The sequence below is a fragment of the Echeneis naucrates genome, chromosome 2 (genome assembly GCF_900963305.1).
Source record: "Echeneis naucrates chromosome 2, fEcheNa1.1, whole genome shotgun sequence".
Lineage (NCBI taxonomy): Eukaryota > Metazoa > Chordata > Actinopteri > Carangiformes > Echeneidae > Echeneis > Echeneis naucrates.
In genome coordinates, this window is record NC_042512.1 from 18,095,121 (window position 1) to 18,114,896 (window position 19,776).

The 19,776-nt window shown below is 43.9% G+C and overlaps 3 protein-coding genes across 6 annotated transcripts in view; 1 reads left to right on the plus strand and 2 right to left on the minus strand.

Moving 5' to 3' along the window:
- Positions 1 to 1,787, minus strand: part of harbi1 (harbinger transposase derived 1) — a 39,108-nt gene extending 37,321 nt beyond the window's left edge. For all 3 annotated transcript variants that reach the window (XR_003841345.1, XR_003841344.1, XM_029516119.1), the window contains exons 1-6: positions 1,746 to 1,787; positions 1,105 to 1,270; positions 826 to 1,028; positions 615 to 702; positions 322 to 529; positions 41 to 216 (exon numbers count right to left, since the gene is read on the minus strand). Coding sequence is in view for 1 of the 3 variants with exons in the window: in XM_029516119.1 (XP_029371979.1) it covers positions 41 to 216; positions 322 to 529; positions 615 to 702; positions 826 to 1,028; positions 1,105 to 1,269 (840 nt within the window). In the remaining 2 variants the exon portion in view is untranslated. The remainder of the gene's footprint in view (positions 1 to 40; positions 217 to 321; positions 530 to 614; positions 703 to 825; positions 1,029 to 1,104; positions 1,271 to 1,745) is intronic.
- Positions 1,788 to 2,015: 228 nt separating this feature from the next.
- atg13 (ATG13 autophagy related 13 homolog (S. cerevisiae)) lies at positions 2,016 to 6,751 on the plus strand. Of its 2 annotated transcripts, XM_029515290.1 has the most exons (18): positions 2,016 to 2,181; positions 2,761 to 2,841; positions 2,975 to 3,055; positions 3,137 to 3,256; positions 3,527 to 3,573; positions 3,736 to 3,876; positions 3,963 to 4,003; positions 4,138 to 4,234; positions 4,372 to 4,479; positions 4,564 to 4,657; positions 4,828 to 4,926; positions 5,264 to 5,347; positions 5,437 to 5,543; positions 5,686 to 5,809; positions 5,927 to 6,004; positions 6,091 to 6,198; positions 6,370 to 6,498; positions 6,576 to 6,751. In XM_029515290.1, the coding sequence occupies exons 2-18, from the start codon at positions 2,773 to 2,775 to the stop codon at positions 6,651 to 6,653; spliced, it is 1,605 nt and encodes a 534-aa protein (XP_029371150.1). In that variant the 5' UTR covers positions 2,016 to 2,181; positions 2,761 to 2,772; the 3' UTR covers positions 6,654 to 6,751. The 2 variants fall into 2 exon arrangements, with proteins under 2 accessions (XP_029371150.1, XP_029371158.1); XM_029515298.1 differs by lacking the exon at positions 4,828 to 4,926.
- A 1,031-nt stretch (positions 6,752 to 7,782) lies between these two features.
- Positions 7,783 to 18,524, minus strand: kpnb3 (karyopherin (importin) beta 3). Its single transcript, XM_029515279.1, has 26 exons — positions 18,382 to 18,524; positions 16,036 to 16,116; positions 15,064 to 15,256; positions 14,761 to 14,863; positions 14,490 to 14,586; positions 14,301 to 14,405; positions 13,463 to 13,585; positions 13,261 to 13,381; positions 13,079 to 13,166; positions 12,750 to 12,856; positions 12,420 to 12,544; positions 12,238 to 12,327; positions 11,975 to 12,148; positions 11,660 to 11,878; positions 11,458 to 11,541; positions 11,240 to 11,372; positions 10,983 to 11,104; positions 10,807 to 10,903; positions 10,548 to 10,720; positions 10,355 to 10,466; positions 10,192 to 10,247; positions 9,955 to 10,077; positions 9,638 to 9,857; positions 9,320 to 9,548; positions 9,096 to 9,237; positions 7,783 to 8,964 (listed from the first exon to the last, which is right to left on the minus strand). Exons 1-26 carry the CDS (start codon positions 18,457 to 18,459, stop codon positions 8,878 to 8,880), a joined length of 3,282 nt encoding a protein of 1,093 aa, XP_029371139.1. The 5' UTR covers positions 18,460 to 18,524; the 3' UTR covers positions 7,783 to 8,877.
- Positions 18,525 to 19,776: the final 1,252 nt, after the last annotated feature.

Genomic DNA, 19,776 nt, shown 5'->3' on the forward strand with positions numbered 1-19,776 from the left:
ACTTTTTCTTCTTCGGCTAAAGCATAACAGAATATAATACCTGTAGGTATCCTTTAGTCCCATCTAGACATCTGAATCGAGTCTGGATGGCTCTGAAGGTTCTGTCCACTATCTCGTGTGTAGCAGTGTGGGCCAGATTATATCGAAACTCTGCAGGGGACTCTGGGCTGTTGACCGGTGTCATCAACCACTTCCTCAGCGGGTAACGACAGTCGCCTGGGAAACAGAAAACATTTACCCTCTTCCAACTTCTGTGTGGTGAAACATCTAACTCAGCTGCGCTGTAAATGGTGAAGCTCTAACATCTGAAAAGTCCCTCACCGAGCAGCCAGCACTTCTCTGTGTCCTGCAGCTGTCTGCACAGATCAGATCTTTCCAGAACATCTGTATCTTTGAGTCCACCGGGCCAGTGGGTTTCTGCGCTGAGTAACAGTCCTCGGGCATTACAAACCAGCTGGCAGCCAACTGAGTGAAACCCCTTCTTGTTCACATATGACGAGTCTTCGCTGTTTGGAGCTTTGATGGCCACCTGGAGATGAAGAGAAGAAAGACTCAGCGTCGACTTCAGCACAGGAAACACACATATATAATAATAACTTACTGCAATGTAATACCTGAACACAGTCCAGCACGCCAACAACTCCTGGAAATCCTGCAATTCTGTGAAACGCCTGGAAGGACTGCTCTCTGCTGGTGGGATCACTGTTTGGAAAACATTATCATTACAGTTTTTCTGAATTTACATTTGCCTATTTGTGCACCAGCAGCATGATCATAAAAGGAAAAACAACTTCCTCTATAAACTAAGTGAATAGTGTGTCATACCTGCTGAACGTGATGAAATGAGGAGCTTTCTCCACCAGGGCTTTGGTCACATTGGACACACATCTTGACATTGAAGCTTGGCTGATCCCAATAGTGTCTCCCATTGATGTCTGGAATGAGCCAGATGTGTAAAAACCCAAAGCAGCTAACACCTGGACCTCAGGACTGATGGCTCTGGACCGCTGGGTACGTCTACAAAGGGACTAAAACACAAACACTGTTAAAAAAAAAAAAAGAAACACAACATGGTAGCGAGAGGAGGAAGAAGTTTAAACTCACCTCTCTGAGTAATTCAACCAGATACAGAATAAACTCTCGGGGGAAACCAAACTGTGTGAGGAGGAAGTCGTCTGAGACGGAGTCCAGGTCAAAGCGGTCCAGCGTCTTGTGACCTCGACCATGTAAGAGTAGATCACAATCCAAGATGGCAATGGGGATTGCCATGCTGCAGGCAGAAATATGGATTTACATTATTCAACAAACTGCATGCATGATAACATCTTTGTTCTGATTTTACTTGATATATTTTTGCATTAAGGCTGTGCTGATATATTTCCTTACACCCAGTAGTCTGTTGCATATTGCATTTTATTTAGTTTCATCTTCTGTGGTGCAAACATATAGGTGTGTGAAAGAAATACACCGTATTGTACACAGCAGTAAGACAAAGCTGATAGTTGAGTTAATGATCTGTTAAATAAAGTTAAATATGAAAATTTTGACCTTTCTCACATACAGTGTAATCTAAAGCTAGCAGTATTACCGCCAGAAGACGGCTGACGTAATGGTATTTAAAGATGCCCTCATTTCAGCTTTGTGTGCCAATACAAACTCTTCAGAAGCGTGCAGCCAAATAAGGATAAATTAACAAATAAATGTGGTAAATTTGGGCATTATTGAGGGAGAATGTCCTTCTTTACCTGAGCCATGAAGCATTTACCGACCAAAACAAGCCTCGGGAAAACTTCGGCTATGTTGCGTTTCTGCAGATTCGACACGAACAGCGCGTTTCACATACAGACATACAAACTATCATTTAAAAAATAAATTTAAATATTTAATTTATTTGATTTATGTTTTTTTATTGTGTTTTTATTTTTGCTATTGTGCCTGATGGACTTTTACATTTGAAATCACACAGGGATCGAGGAAAGTGCTGCGGGGAAACCGCTGCAATCCAAACACGTCGACATGGAGAAGGTAAACAGACGAGCAGCTCAGCCGCTGTTGACGTTGTGTACATCCGAAATGGACGTTTAAATGTTCCTGGAACTCCACGTTTCCTCGCATTTTTCCTCAAACTATTTATCATTTTCTTATTTCATCGACGCCACCTTGTAAAAGGGAAAAGCTGATGTAAGTTTGTCTGCTTTGCGGTGAAATCGGAGTGTGTCGTATTCAGCTAGCTGGCTAGCATTAGCCAACGGCTAACGCCAGGCGTCCAGTGAGTCACTTACTCAGTGTGTGTTTGGCTTTAGCTGTCAAGTTCACCATTAAATTACTGTAATTTTTTGCATTTATTTGTTCAGGTTTGTATAACATACAGTGTGAGGGGGTTGTCAGTATCTAACATAACCCGAATTTGTCTGGAAAGTTCATGTCAACATGAAGGCCTCACATGTTCATACTGTCTATTTCCACAACAATAACAAACGTTATTAATAAAATTTGTCATGTGAGCTTTGTTTGGATCAAAACGTTAAAATTCATCTTTAAAGTTATTTGGCTTTTTATTGAAGAATTGAGGGTTGAATTTATAGTGTGACCGTTTATTATGGCGACAGTTTTTCACCTTTTCTCATCAATAAAGGATCAGAAATGATCGATTCAGTGACAGATATTAATGTGTTTTACTCCCTATACCCTGAACATGCGTGATAATGATGTTTTCTGAGGAATGTTTTGTCTCCAATGGCCTGTCATGTGGTGTTACAGGGTTGTGTCAACATGGACAGTGACCTAAGTCCTCAGGATAAAAAAGACTTGGACAAGTTCATCAAGTTCTTTGCCTTGAAGGTAAGATGACTTCCATGTGTTTTTCACACAGATGTCACTGACGACAAGTTGAAGCACCAGACAATGGTCCTGTTAAGACTTTTCATCAGGACCTGCTGAGTTTGCTTTCTTAAGTCTGGCTGTGTGTTTGTAGACTGTTCAGGTGATAGTCCAAGCCCGTCTTGGAGAGAAAATCTGCACTCGCTCCTCCTCATCACCTACAGGCTCTGACTGGGTAAATTATCTCCTTGATGCTGTTACAAGAATTGTGGATTTAAACGTCAGTAATTTTGTAGTAATTATTTTTTTTCTGTAGTTTAATTTGGCCATCAAAGACATCCCAGAAGTGACTCATGAAGCCAAGAAGGCACTGGCTGGTCAGCTTCCAGGCATTGGCCGCTCCATGTGTGTTGAGATCTCCTTGAAGACATCAGAGGTAAAACTTCCCTCAGTGGGGCAGCTTTTATTCTGATGTTAAGTTACTCTGCAGTGACTTTCACACAAGCTGTGATGTCTCTATTGAAAACAAACCATGCAGTAGCTACACTGCTGTGTTATCAAGCTGAACCACGCAACATGAAAAAAAAAAATGCAAATAAATATCACCATGAGTTTTGCTTATCAGTATATTTTACTCATATACTACTTTTAACTCACAGGTTGATGTTCCTCTGGTCATCTGTCTGTCCTTTTCTGTCCCACTTAGGGTGACTCGATGGAGTTGGAGACTTGGTGCCTGGAGATGAATGAAAAGTGAGTGGGTTTTTTCATTTTAATTGTTCTGGTTAAGGAATGCTCAAAGAGGGCGTTCCTAATAAAACAAGTGGAGTTACTTGTAATTTTCATTTGACATTTATTCAAAATCCTATCAGGCTGCTGTTTTGTAATAAGTCTTGCCATGTGATTGTGCTGCAGGTGCGATAAAGACATCAAGGTGTCATATACAGTGTACAACCGTCTGTCTGTCCTTCTGAAGTCTCTGCTAGCCATCACCAGAGTAACACCCGCCTACAAACTGTCCAGAAAGCAGGGACACGACTATGTCATATTATACAGGTGTGTGGACTCTGTTTGGTGAAACTTCCAGTCAACATTCAGTCCATTCATGTGGACTTTGTGCACTGTGTTTTTTTTTTTTATAGGATCTACTTTGGGGAAGTTCAGCTGAATGGATTAGGAGAAGGTAACTTTACATTTAGCTTCTTGACCATAGTTTGAAAAAAAGGAAGTTGGAAGTTATCCTGAAAAGGTCTGAAGCAGAAGGCATTAACCCTCACTAGCATGTTTCCTGAAGCTTCTTTCTTTTCTGCTTTTAAGGTTTTCAGACGGTACGTGTTGGTGTCGTTGGCACTCCTGTTGGCACAGTCACACTTTCATGTGCCTACCGCACCAACCTGGCATTCATGTCGAACAGGTAAATAACACACTGTATCTAAATCAAGATCATATTCATAGAAAGGAAGTTATTTATGTATTTGTTCACGGGAAAGTCCTCAGTTATTAGCACTTACGATTTCAGATATGAAAGCCGATACATGTTGTCCTCTGCAGGCAGTTTGAGCGGTCAGCTCCAATCATGGGGATCATTGTGGATCACTTTGTGGATCCCCCGTGCGGTGTCCAGCGTCCTGCAAATGTGGGACACCCCTGCAACTACAGGTAAAAAATGTTTTTTGTTCTTCCATACAATTCAGAGTATATTTATGTTACTGTGCATCTTTCACACACAATCTGTGTGTTCAGAGCTCCAGATGAGGACGATGGAGGATTATTTGCAGGAGTCCAGGACTCACAGGAGGTTTGCACCACCTCCTTCTCCACCTCCCCTCCCTCTCAGGTAGGACGTACTGGCTGGCTGGTCTTTACTGTCTCTGCCCTTTACCTTGGACTTCTCTCCATTTTCATGCCTGTTTTTCATTTCACTTTCTCTTTTCTCTCTCTTTGTGTGTTTTCTTTCCTGTTGTCCTTTTATTGTACGTTTATCTTTCTTTGTCTGCTTTATCTAAGTGTGTGTGTACGCTGAGTCCGTCTCCCTCAAAACTATCTAAGCCCCTCCCCTTGGACAGTCTGCAGCTTCCAGTGGCTCCTGGATTTGTCACTCACACTGTGAGTCTGCACTGGTCACTGTGAGAGTGTGACTGTGTGAGACACCCTGAAGTTCCTCAGATTTTCTTTTGTTTTGGGGCGTGTGTTGCTCCTTGGCATGTCAGAGTTGCATCAGACATTTTTTTAACAATCATCTCTTTTGGCTTTGTTTCTAAATTTCACAACTGACTTGAGTGCAGGGCTTCATGCACTGTAATTTCAGTTTGTTGCGAATGCTGCTCATCAGCTGACATTTTTTTGAATCTCCATCACATGTGCCACTGTTGTTAGCCACATTAATCTTTCAGTGTTACCCCACAATATTCAGTGGCCTCTGCCTCTCTGTTTCTCTCTTTAGCTGTACACTTCCAGATTAAACTACCATCCTCCAGCTCTAGCAGGAGCTGCCGATCTTTCTCACCCTGCTGCCAATCCAAACCAGGTGATGCACCGCTCAGCCACCGGTCAGTTCACAAATGCTCCCACTTCTAGTCAGCCTCGTATAACGCTGCCCTTGTTCCTCCTCTGCAGGTGTTGCATGCTGGGAAAGAGGGAGGGGTTGTGTTGGTTCCTGCTCATCCTCATGCAGCAGATGCCCATCTGACAGCAGAGCATCCTCCCAATACACCTGGCAGCAGGTGAGTGCATAGTTGTTAAATATCTTCCCGTTTATACAGCAATGTCAACAAGATGATTTCTTTTTGCTTTACTGGTCTGCAGGTCACTATTGAGTTTTAGAGCAGAGACTGAGGTGTAACGGTGTCTTTGGTCTCTTGACAGTGGTGATGATGACGGTATGTCGCAGAGCGGTGAAGGGAGGAGCGTTTCTCCCTCTGACCCAGTGGAGTCTCTCAATGCATTCACGAGGAAAATCGGAGCTTTTGTCAACAAACCAACTACACAAGTAAATGAAACTGAAGTTTTCCTCACTTTTGGTTTGTTGTGACATGAATGAAAATTAATTCAAAATCATCAGAATTGTCTGTAATGGAGAACTGAAATCAGCCCTGTGTGTTTGTAGATGACAGCAGCCAATCTGGACCTGCCGTTTGCTGCATTTGCTCCTCGAGGCCTGGACTCGGAGGAGAACGATCCCATGGTAACTGTGTGGTCTGATGACAGAATATTTAGTTTTGTCTCTGAATGGGCACACAAAGTTGTGTGTGTGTGTGTGTGTGTCTACAGGTGCAGCCTCCAGACTCTCCGGCCTGCCCGTCCCCCCTGCAGGCCAGCCTTCACTCTCAGGGCTCCGAGAGTTCAGGGCAGCAGGATGATTTCGTCATGGTCGACTTTGTGCGTACTTTTCTCTGAAGTGTCTTCTATCCTGCTCTCTTCCTGAATGTGGAATCATGCAACTAAAAACTTAATCACGAAATCAACAGCCTAAAAGAGAGGACAGCTTCCTCTCATCTGGCTCTGATCCAGAGTATCATGTGTGAACTAAAGCAGTGTTTCTGTTTGCAGCGACCCGCCTTCTCTAAAGATGACCTGCTGCCGATGGATCTGGGCACCTTCTACAGGGAGTTCCAAAACCCTCCACAACTGGCGAGCCTCTCGCTGCACATCAGCTCCCAGTCGATGGCCGACGACCTGGTAAAGTGCTTGTTTTTGTTTTCGTGGTGTCAGTCAGCAGATTTTGTAAATAGTAAATTTCCATTGTCTCTCTGCAGGACTCTCTGCCAGAGAAACTGGCTCTGTATGAGAAAAACATTGATGAATTTGATGCCTTTGTGGACATGCTGCAGTAGAGGAGGAAGACAGGAAAAGGGGAGCACTACATTTGAGAAAAGCAAAATGGATTATAAAAAAAAAAAAAAAAAAAAAAAAGGAGGGGGGGGGGCTGAAAGGTAGAAACAGACTGGAGACTCTGTAGTTGTTTGTCCTGTGAGAGTCACTCAGACTAAATCAACACGTTTTAATGTGAAACTTATTATTTCTGACATTTTCCTGTTCAGCACGCTCACCTCTCTTGCCAGCTTGTACAGATTGTCCTCTTCACTGTAAATACTGTATTATTTCCTGGTACTGGCACCCCCCCCCCCCCCAGAACTCTGACCTGATAGTGTTCATTCAAACTGAAAGTCTTATTTTCTGTGTGGCACGAAGCTGCCCTTATCAGTGTGATCGGTAGGCTTTCTTTAGACAGCCATGCAATTCAAGGACAGATTAATGGACTTCAGAAAAGGTGAGATCTTGAAAAACTGGGGGGAGCAAATAGCTCTTCTCAGTTAAAACAAGTCCAGTGTTGAAATCAAAAACGATTTACAGTCTCCAGAAAAATATAAATCCAAGTCTTGTTAATTTGCCCTAGCTCGGTGTTCCCAGCTGGACTGGGGATTTAAACTGCCAATGTCAACGTGACCATGTGGCCCGACTGCGTTTCGCTCCTTTCCTGCAGCCCTGATGTGTTCCACATGACGTTTACTGTGGCACGACACGCCCCCGCCGGTAGTACACTTTTCTAAAGTTTGTGCAATAAATCTGACCTTCATGAAGATTCTTTTTGTTGAAACTGATTCTACTAGCACTATTGAAGCGTGCAGAGGTGTTAATATTTTGTCCTCTGTATACTCAGGCAATATACTGGTTTCCAACAAAAAGTTCATCTCCGTAAAAGGCAGGATTTGTTGTGTGACAGTTGTACAAGATTTGGCTTCCAACTGAATTAAACGTCTACACGCATATGTATATTTTTGGATTGAGAAGGTGGGATCAACTTTTCCAAGTGTCCACTGAAGGCGTCAGGTCAACCCCCCCCCCCCCCCACAACTGTTCTAGTTTGGTTGACAGCTTTAATTTAAACGTTTGTTGGTCTGTGTCCTAATAAAGCATGGCTGCTCTTCAAACGACTGCTGTCTGTTGTGTTGATCTACACAAGTGAATACATTTCCCAAAATGTACAGACTTTTTTTGGGTGAAAAATACAGAGAGCTCAAATTTCTTCTCAAATGGAATTTTATTTTCGGTAATTTTCTGAATTCCATCACATACCTGCAGGACTGCAAAGGGTCGAAACCATAAAGTTTTAGAGTATGGTAGCACACAGTTTACGAATAAGTCTACGATTCAGGTTCCTCCAACTTGTCACATGCTTTGTTTGTGACCAACTACACATTGCTGCACTTATTTTCCAAGAGCCCCTGGCCCTTCCTCCACGAACTAAAGGGGCTGAGAACCGTTAAAGATTTCACCTTCATCTTCCTGTGAACAAGTGTCTGAAAGGCTATGGAGGAAAATGCTAGAAATCAATGTCAGTGATGTAAATTTCCTAACTATTTATATTTTCTAGAATGAGCCACTTAAACAAACATGCCGTAACCTTTGAAAAAGACCCCCCCCTCCCTCCCCCCATCCTGGGAGCTGTGGCAGACAGAGGCCGTTTCCCCCAGGTAACACTGGGAACATGGAACAAAAAGAAATAAAATTAAAATACAAAAAAAGAAAGAAAAATTCACAGGAGACAGGCAGTGATTGCCCAGTGTGCATTTTCATCATTCAATTGCTCAGTCCATTAGAATGTCCTGTCCCCATTTCCCCCCACCATGGCCCCTCTGAGCCTGACTGTCCAATGAGTTTGTGTTGAGCTACGTGGAGAATGAGTCCCTCTGGGCACAGCAAGTCGAACATCGGGGAATGGTTGGAAACAAAAAGGTCCAGATAGAAGACATAACTGTGATGAGATGGGATGATGGACATTCTGGTTCCCACTTCCTTGGGTAGAGAGTGAAAGTCTTTGAGGTGGATGGCCAATGTCCTCCATTGTCATAAATATCCAACCTGCTCCCCCCAGTCGGCTGAACGTAGGTGGCGTTAGATAACAGAAGGGTCGGGTAGTGACGGGAGTGAAGCCGGCGTCCATACACAATACGGATCAGAGCAGGAGGAAGAAGAGGGAGTGTATGGAGGAGATCCAGGAGCTCGACTTTTCTTCATGGGCTTTTTAAAAGAGCGGGGAGGTGACGGGGTTCAGGCTCAGGCAGTGTTCAGTAGGTCCTGTATGGCTTTCTGCTGCGTCTCATTCAGCGTTGATACACACTGTGACCATAATCCTGCCGACACCTGAGGGAGAAGAGGAATCAGCACTGAAAAAAAAAGTCTGACTGCAGCGACCTGACCGCTCCAGACCATTCAGAATGATTTATCCAAACCCAGATGAAGTTTCCAGGCTCTGAGACAAAGCGGTGACTCACCTGTACTTGGCGGATGACATTTGCGAGCCGTTTGCTGCAAGCATCTTCACTCTTGACTGATTCATTTGCAACTCCGTCAGCAATGATGAGGAAAATTTTGGGAAGGTTGGAGTTGTCCGGCCCGAGGACGATGGGGTTGTTGCTGTGGGGAGAAGAAGGTGGTCAATGAGGTGGGAAAAATCTAAAATAATGATAACTTCCACCAAATGATGTTGGGCTTCTACCTCTCAATGAGGTCACACAGAAAATCAAATGTGTGGACGGCCTCTTCCTTGTCCTCGTTGAGCGGTAGCCAGCTGAGCCAATGGGGGAGGATCTCATTCACGTTAACACACTCTGGCCTGAACCTCATAACTTTTCCAACAGCAGAGATGCAGTTCTCTGTGGCGTTGACGTTCTCCTTGGAGCGCGAGTCAGCTGTCTGGATGACTCTGACCAGCAAGGGGATGGCCTCTGGATCACACAGACACAGCTGTTAGAGCCATCAGGAAGGAGGACAGTAGTCAACAGCGTCGCAGGTGAAGACCAGGACCAGCTCCTACCTGTACAAAACGGGCGGTAGTTCTCTCCTCCATACTGAGCCATGACGCCGACGCCGTAGGCAGCTGCCTGTCGAACCTCAGGGCTCGAGTCACACAGTGACTGCAACATCGGCCGCAGGAAATACTCTGCATATTTGAAGGACGACGGGCTGCAATGCTCCACCACGTCGTCAAAGATGCACAGACCCCACTGTCTGTCTGCCCACGGCCTGTTGGGGCACTACACACAGGCAGGACCATCCTGTCAGTTGCTGTTCATGCCACAATTTGTGATGTGTATCATGAAATAGTCGCTGCCCGGGAGCAGCAGTACTTACTATTAGCTGGACTATGAGCTGCAGCAGCTGTTCGAACCAAGGCAGCACTTTCTCCTTGTAACTACTGAACACTGAGTGCAGGATATCTGACACTTTGGTCAGGATGTAAACATCATTCTCATCCTGAGAAAATGACAGATGAAACAGTGTTACATTCAGATTAACTCAAGGTCAACTTTCCATTATTGGACAAAACAACTTGCAGGTTTTAATGGCTGCTATAACACCTTAAAATACCTCATCTTGTAATGTTTCCTCCACCTGCTCATCATAGTCTTCATCCTGTCTCTTGGCTGTGGAGGAAAACGAGAGAACGGTGATGACGCAAACATAAGAAACTAAAAACTGGTTGGCATATAGTTTTAATGAATCTCATTAAATGGTTGTGATGAAGCCTCACCCTGTCTGAGCTCCTGGTTCTTGAAATGCTCCTCCAGTTTTCCTTTTAGGATGCCACCCAGCTCCTCAAAATGCTCATTATTCAGACACCCATCACCCATCAACTCGATGCACTAACAGAAAACAAACGCTCAGTCAGAGCAGGGTTCTCATCCAACATACAAAAGGCACGAAAGACTCAATTGTGAATTTACTTTGGCAAAAGAGTGCATGATTTCTGACAGGACATCCGAGTCTGGCTCTGTGCCGATGGCCTTGATGAGAGCGTCGCACATGAAGTGCCACATCTGGGTAAGGTATTCTGCTCCTCGAACCCGAGCACACTCCAGAAGCAGAGGCATGGACTCAGCTGCTGCCACTCTGACACGTGAGACGGTTATGGAAACTGCTGGAACATTCATATTTATCACCAAAATCTGCAATTCCTGCTCAGTGACTATCAGGAAAGGATATCATCGTGGAAGTAGAACTTGAGGAGAGGAACCATCAGCTTCACCACCTGCTCTGTGTACTCCACAAAGCCCTCCTTTAGCTCTTTGGCATAACACACCTGCAACAACACAAGAATTTACCAACAGGGCTGAACACAGGTAGATAAATACATCAGCCAAAACCTGTCCAGGACTCACCAGCATCTGGCAGGCAGTGGCCTTCTCCTCCAGACCGGCTGTCTTTATGCCAAAACTCTGCTGATCTCCCAGGTTGACAAATTCCCAGCCATCATCCTCAGATATGTTCTCCATGTCCTGGGCTACAAGACAGAAACAAACGCTTTCAAATACCTCATCTCATTTTCATGTATTCAGCGTTGGTGCCGTCAAACGTGATCAGAAAGGAACAGCTGTTAGAAGCAGTTTATGGTTTAGAGCATCTGCAGATTCCTTACTGTCGAGGAGGGCCACCTCAGGCTTGATAGAGGCCGTCTTCATCAGCGGCCCCATCACCACAGGCAGATACTGCTGGAACTCCTTCCCCAGAATCTTGCACATCCTCGCCCAGGCTGAGATCATATACGAGATCTAAACAACACACAAGACAAGACAGATTCAGTGCACAGAAACAGAACAAAACTGACAGTTCAAAGGTCGTTCCAGGTCACTCTACCTGAGGATCATCATCCTCCAGGTCATTGAAGTCTGTCTGGGTTTTGAGCAGCAGCTGCATAACAGCGGAGGCGTCTGGCATGAACTAGTATGATGACAGAAAACGACAGATGTGATGACAACCAGACAATGTAGAGCAAGACGTTTGACCTTTATTAACCAATTCTGAGCTGACAGCTTAATCACTTGCTCCACAGACTTACCTTCTCCTTGCCGACAGCCAGGCCGATGAGGCTGATGCACTCAATGGTCTTTCCTCGCAGCAGTCGCAGCTCCTTCTGCACTGCGTTTTCTACAATGTGTTTGAGTGAGGGCATGAAGAGGTCGTAATATGGCACAAACTTCTCCTCAGCTGTGTCGGCAACAGAAGCGATGGATGTCACAACTTGCTCCAGGACCAATTTGGTTCCCTTTTGGATCAGCTGGTAGAGAAAGGGGAACACAGACAGACTCATGTGGACCTGCTGAACTGGCAGTGACAACTGAAACATTTTCTTTGATTATGGAAATATTTGTACCTCTTGCAGCTTAGCAACCATAATGACGTGAAGGTGCTGCACCAAGCTGCCCAGATAAGGAATGAGCAGCAATTTGGGACAGTCCTCTGTGAAGTTGATGAGGGCGGCAGCAGCGTGCGCCTGCACTCGAGGGTTAGTCTGGTCTTCCATGGTCTGAAGCAGGGCTGAGATCACCTGGAAGGGAAAAAGATTTGGGGTCAATCTCATGCAGATTCGTTGGACAAGCAAAGATGTAACCACCAGAGAACAGCCACTTCATCTACCTTATCATGGAATTTCTTTTGGAAGGTTGGGGCAAAATCTGTGGCCATCTGTCCGATGGCATTGCAGGCAGCATAACGCACTCTGGGATGCTGTGGAAGACAAAGAATGCCAAACTCAAATCCACCCTGCAGGACAGCACATGCTGTCGAGACAAAGGGTTGAGTGTGAAGTTGTTTCTTACAGGGTCAGAGCAGAAAAGGAGGACGAAGCTGACAATCTCCTGGAGGATGGCCTCCATCTGCTGGTGGCAGCCCTCCCCAATGGCCGACAGTGCCATCAACCCAGCATGGCGGTACTTCCAGTCAGCTATCAACAAATACTTTGGTTTAATTTCATGTTCACTCACCAGTTTGCAAACCCAAATTATTAATCATTTATGACAGAAGGATTCACACTAAGAGTTTGACATTAAAAGAAAAAAAAGAAAAAAGATTTTCATGTAGTTCTGTCAGTTTGATGAACATTCTTAGCATATTTACTGTTCACTAAACCAATCATCAGGTATACTTACGGTTCTGCAGCATCTGCATGATGTGCTGTTTGATCATGGGCAAGATGATCTTTCCTCCGAGACCGCAGGCAATTCTGTCCAGCGCACTCTCCCCGGCTACAGCGTTACTGGTGGGTGATCACGAGCACACAGACTTTACACCGATTTTTTCCACTTTGCTGCAAAAATCTCTTTTGGCAAGAGTCCTCAACAACACTGATGTAAATCACTGCACTCAGATAATGAAATACATTCTGATCCCTCGCATCTCAATTCAGGCGTCATATTTGTGTCGTTTAAATTGTTTGTTTTAAGTTGAAAGAATCAGCTATAAAGCTGCCAGGCCTTACCTGTCAAAGTCATCATCCTCCAGTTCATCAGCCATGGCCCACTCATCATCATCCTCAAGGTCCACCATCATAGCCAGCATCTGAGGCACTGAGGGCACAGCACATCAAAGATGTTTGGGTGGCCAAAATCCAGCAGTGCAACCATCCAAGTGAAGTCACATGACAGTAAACCAAGTCCTCACCACTCTGTGCCACAATGGCAGTGTGTTTCCTCAGCATGGCTGCTGCTGTCTCAGATAAGGTGACAATGACCTCCAAGGCCAACTGCCTCTGCATGTTTGTCAGGTTGGTGTCGGCACACAGCTGAGGTGATGGGACAGAGGTGAGCAGATGTTCGATTCTGTGAAAGGGATAGTTTACATAAAAAGGTATTCTCTGACTCACCTTAAGGCATAGCTGCAGCGTGGCCTCCAGGTTGGGCCTCAGATATTTGGGTGCTGTGTCTGCAATTTCTACTAAAGACTTGAGAACAGAGTCGTCTCCCTGGTAGCAGGACTCATTCACTGCCTGAACCAGGAACAGAAGATGAGGTTAGTGATGCTACAACACTCATTTGGCTGCCAACACTGAAAATATACTGCAGCTACAATCATGAGTAAGAATTTGGATGCCTTGATAGCGTGTTGACATATTTCACATCCTGAATCCTGTAATCTACACTTATGTCTCATTGTTTTGTGTTGAGTAATTTGTTAATTTAGGACCCGTAGTTGTTTCTCCTAGAAGTGTTATGACTGCTTTCCCTCTGCACATGAAAGTTTGTTTATTTTGCAGCAGCTTCCTTATTCTGTTTCCAGTGACAACATCATCTGTAAAGATGGCAGTGAATAAAACACCATCTCTCTCAGTAAAAAGATTCAAGTGAACAGTGCTGCTCCAATTTAAACTTCCAGCTTTTACTCAACTTTTATTTATTTTCTACATCCTGAATTTAGATCATGAAAAGAATATGAAGACTAATCAGAGCCACCTAAAACAGCAATGTAAATCAAAGTAACTGAACAGGCTGTCATTTTTACCCAGGCCTATTGCTGTGTAGAAGCTGACATTATCTAATGCACATATAGCAATAATCATATCTAAAAAAGGACTTTACTTTGACTGGCTGCTAAAAAGCTATGATGGGTAGCTGGAATTACAAGATAGCATTAAGCACAAAACTACTCTGGACAACAAGTTGAAAAGCCAACTGACATGAGACCAAGACTTCAAAGAGTCTCACCTGCAGGATTCCCGGCAGGAGGTCTGCAAAGTGCTTCAGCAGAGCTGTATTGCTTTCATTGGATAGAACAAACGACGCTGCAGCCCGAGCTGACAGGGTACGAATCTGGAGGACAATCGTTTTAAAAATGAAATTTACAGGCACAAAAATCCAGTAATGAACTGTACTGCAAGTGTCCCAGTTGCTTACCTGTGGGTTTGCCTGGTCCTGCATGCACTGAACAAGCATTCGTTTGATGACTTCCATATAATGCTGCTGCTGGTTGCCAAAGATTCCCGGGAAGTTCCTAAAATGCAAGTAATCATAAGTGACCCGCTGGTACATCTTACTTTGAAGTGAATTGAGATTGTTATTGGATTGTTTTTGCCTTAAATTCCAAAACTGATTTGACTGGCTTGAAATGTAAAGTGCACTACAAATAATTAAACATTCAAGTGGTTTGACTTCATATTTGACTCACCAGAATATGTGCAGGGCGGCTTCTCGCAGGCCAACATTGTCCGAATTGACAGAGTCGAACAGAAACTTGAGTAACTCCGGCCACTGGTTGTTCCCATCATCATCTAGGTGAAATCACCATAGTTGAAGATTTTTAATTTCGATACTGCCACAACAGCTTTATAGCCACATAATTGCCATCCATTTTACAGAAGTGAGAAAATAAATCCTTATCAACTTTCAGCATTTCCAAAGTTCTGTTGAGCTGAAAAAGTCAGTCAGCACACATCAAAGCTCCACACAGGGTGTCTCAGACGATCATTACCGATGAGGTTGCGGGAGAGCTCAGCTGCAATGTCGCAGACCTTCTTGCGGATGTTTGGCGATGTCTCCTGTTGGATGCTGGTCAGCAGTTCGGTCTTGATGGCTGTCTGCATCTCCAGGGTCAAGCCTGGGTAGATCTCCTCGAAGGATGACGACAGCAGTCGCCGCAGCAGGACTGCCGCCATCTGTTTGACCTGAATGGGGAAATAAAGCATTATTTGAAGATCATGTCCCACAATGGCTTCCAAGTAAAACATTTGACACACAGCTGGCAAAAAGTTTGATCTATTTAGATAACATACAATGACAGCAGTAAGTGCCACAGGACCTCCATTGTGCTTGTACGTGTGGAATAAACTGAAATGTTCCAATCAGACAGTGGTCACTTTGAAATTTTTTATAAAAAGACACGAACAAAACCTGCAGCATCTCAGAAAGGCAGAGTCATTCTCCCTGTGCCAAGTACTTCTCTGCCTGCTCCCGTTTCAAGACTCTAAAAATATCAGCATTGAGGTAAAGAAACGGACAGGACGCATGAGGAACTAAGCAGCTGGGGGGTTCGGAGTAAACAACTGCCTAAATGCCAAACCTGTGACTCAGGGATCTTCGTATCGGGCTGTGATGAGCCTGCACATGATGACATGCATTCTTTAAATGTTATCAGTTCGACGGCTTTTCTAAGAAAACATGCTGCGATTTCGCTGACAAGATTCTCAATGTGACCATGAGGCAACATCTCAAACTTTGATGGTCCAAAAATCAAATGCTTTTACCCTAAAATGTTCTCTGTTGCTGGTACAACAATACCCTAACACCAAGGCCAGGGGTAACACTTGTTATCACTTGGATGACAAATGTCTGGTTAATACTGTAGTACTAGTACTAAGAAGTTCAACAGGTGTTCTTGTCACCAGCAAACTTTCTGGGAAGAAAAAGGGCAATGTATACAACAGAAATGTATCTTTGTACGCACCTCCTCCGCAGCAGATGCATCTCTGACAGCCTGCAGCAAGAATGTGATCTTGCTCTGGCCCGGGATCGTGTCATAGGCCTCCTGCAAAAAAAAAAAAAAAAAAAAAAAATTCATGGACTGTTAAAGAAGAGACAGCCGTTTGGTGCATGCTGACAGACTGAAGCACATTGATGCCTGTGAAAAATGAATCCACCAGTAAGTGTCAAGTTCTCTTTATTGCAGTGGCAAAGAAATATTCTCCTCAGGCTGGTAATTCCACAATGAGGCACACTTTAAGTGAATAGTGGTGGACTAACTTCAAAATAAGGGCAAAGTAAGATCTATAATGTGGGCGTCACTGGTCTGGGGCTTTGTAGAAAGCTAAAGTACTGTCTGTTGTTGTGCTAGTACAACAATAATGTAAACAGCCTGGGCTGCCTCTCAGCCAAATGTGCATTGAAATGCACATACTCTAGGACAATTACCAGGTGACACCAGGTGAAAATCTATTTTCAGAATAGCAAAGCAAGAATGGCTGAAGAGCAGAAACTACCACGTGTTTTACAGTCAGCATTTCAAGCCTCCACCTCATTCTGTCACAACATTTCTACATTAAACACTTCGTATCATGGCATGAATCACAAAGAGGGTGATTTACATGGAAAGGCCACTTTTCTGATGCATATCACCTTGCTCTGAGTTCTACCAGTGGTTCCTTAAAGTCACATGAAAAATGCAAACTCAGTTCAAAGGGATGGAGCTAAACGTTGGGTGTGTGCTCTTAGGAATGATGATCACATGCAAAACATACTCGGTGAACAAACCTACAGCATTGTTTACCGCATTGAAGAATGCAACTATGTCTGATTACTGGCAAATAACCTCCAATGGAATTCATAAATGGACACCAAGTAACCATATAATATGGGTGTTATGGTCAGCATCCAATTCAGGAAACGCAAATATGAAGAAGGCAGCTCCAGCTATGAAGTGATGTCTCAGTCACTTGTTTTCCCATGACTGCTCTGTCTCAGTGGCTTGGCATCACTGTCAGTCACACAACCACAAGCTTTTAGGTGCTTTTACTGAACAACAAAGGCTTAAAGGCAACATTAACCTTATTTAATAGCCACACCTTGTCGATTAATGATATGAGCTGGCATCCACAAGCCACAGCAAAAGATCCCTCACACTAAACAGGAAAACCCATCACATCTTTGGTCCCTTTACAGGTTTAAGGCTTCATGCCTCATGAACCTCACGTTTCAAATGGGGAAAATCCAGAGTCTGTTCAGTAGCCGGTCAAATCTGGGGTTCAAATCCTTTACAGCTGGATCATTTCCTATTATGTGTGTAAGACAGAAAGGGAGAGCTCCTATAAAGGATGGATTCCAATGAGCTTAGCATCGCGGCAGACAGTCTGTGTTTTATGAAGAGAAATGCTGACTGCCAGTGGGAGGGGGAGGGGTGTGATAAGATTCAATCACCTCATTCAAAAAGTCTGCTGCTTCAGAGGGAAACTGTGGAAACAAAGCTTTGCCGAGACAAGAGGCTAATGGTGATGCTGTGTGTGGGGGAAAGTGAATAGGCCAGCTAGACTCATCCCAAACAAATCCCCTCAAACTAATCCAGCGAGAGGGGATGACCTGGGACGAGCCGCTGTCCTGATATGGACGAAACCGGAATAAGTCACTTCATGAGTAAGGTCAAGACAAACAAGAAACCAACACGTTTTGACTGTGATATTACATTGACTTCAATGTGAAATTCCTGCAGGCCACTCTGATTAACGATGGTGCTACCAAATCACCTTCTTAATTAACCGCTTCCCCGCTTTATCTGTCATGTATCCCACTGCTGCTCTGTCGTGCATCATCACACATTTAACGTGATGTCCCTGATAATTTCGCCCAGCTTCATATTTAATATCTCACTGACCCACCATGACCAGCGTTAGCTAACAAAACTAGCAACACATAGCTTCACGCTACTTCCTGTAATCCACCGGCCAAAAGCATAGCAGCTCTGTCAGCTGGGTGAAATAAGGACAGGCACCTTAGCGGAGCCGCACACAAACAACCAGAGCCACAATCGCGCCCCTTTCTCTGACACCAACACAAAAGTCACACAACTACGCAACACGGTGGCGGCAGTTAGCGTTAGCATTAGCATTAGCTGCCCAGTGCTCGGGGTCGGTCCACATCGCACGTGGACTCCCGAGCCCTGACGTGAAGGCTGACTGCGCGCGCGGCTAGCTAACGGGCGACTAGCTTCTTTTTTGTGTGTGTGTGCGCGCTAACCGGGCCGTTTGTTGGCTTTCCCTTTCGTTTGTCCGCTTCTTAAGCGGCCTCGTTTTCAGCCTCTCACCTCTGCCTGTTTCCTGACGCTGTTGTCAGGGCTCATCAGGTTGCCCAGCAAGAGGTAGAACTGCTGCTGTTCCGCCATTGCAGTGAGATCCGAAAAAGAACCAGCCGGGTGGAGGAGCGGCGAAATGAGACCGGCTGCCCCTGCTTCCGTCACACACCGTTGCCGGGCGCCCATTGGTCCCACTTATCAACCCCACCTCACCGCTCATTGGTGCGGAGCTTCCAGAAACACGCCTCCCATTGGCGCACACGGATCCTCGTCGCCTATTGGCCAGGAGCCACACGCGCAAGGGTACGTCGGTCCAATTAGCGAATAGAGGATCTGTCAAGCGCGGGAAATCACCGCTTGGAAGAAGGAAATAACAATGGAGGAAAGTAATGAGATACGTTTACTCAGATACGTTACCGGGTACGATTATTTTTATTACTCATTCATATTGTGCTAGTTTCATTTATGATAAACTACAATTATTAGGTAAGCATGCATAGCTCATAACAATTTAAGTATACAAACAAATATTTTCTGAGTAATTTAAATTTTTCTGAAGTAACCGAGTGTTTTTTTTTTTTACCTGTAGTGGACTGTTCACGCAGTTTTTTTTTTAACATAATATAGAAAAGATATAACTAAATATTCCTCCAATATTTCTTTTATTGCACCAGAAAGAAATGAAATTTATTATTTATTACTTTTTAAATGCATTTTATTTAATTAAGAAATTAATACTTCTGTTCTGTCCTTTGATTGCATATACATTTTTTTCAGGTCATATTTTCTGTTCATTTAATATCCAAAAACTAAAACAGCAATCATGTCTCAAAACCCCTCCTGACAAATACAAAAAGGATTTAAATTTACCTTCAACATTATTCTAGAGAATTTAATCCAAGAAAACGTGTAAATATACTCACTTAACTGTACACAAGTCCGTTTCTTCTTTCTTTTATTATTTTAAATTTTTATTCATCTTGTTTTATATTTTCAAGTATTGGGTATTGGAAAAAACTTATTTATTATTCACGTCTCCTTGTTTTGATAAATAACTGAAACTGCTTTATATGATACTTAATGTGTGAAAAGTCAGATATCCCCACATGTGTGTGTGATCTTTTGAAACAGTAGGATGATATTACAAATGCTAAATAAGTTCAATTATACGTTAGAAATATATGAAAATGGGATAAAATACAAGTCATTTATGGTTTATAGTGGGCAGGACTTGTCCACTAGATGGCAGGCAAACTTTTCTTAACTGATTTCTACTTTGTATTTTTATATTGAATACAGCATCCCTCTTTCAATAAAGTGTATGTTTGCAGGGCAGATAGATATATATGAGATGTAAGACATTTGACAGTCTTTCAGCATGTAAGTGGACATTTGCTTTTGTCTCAT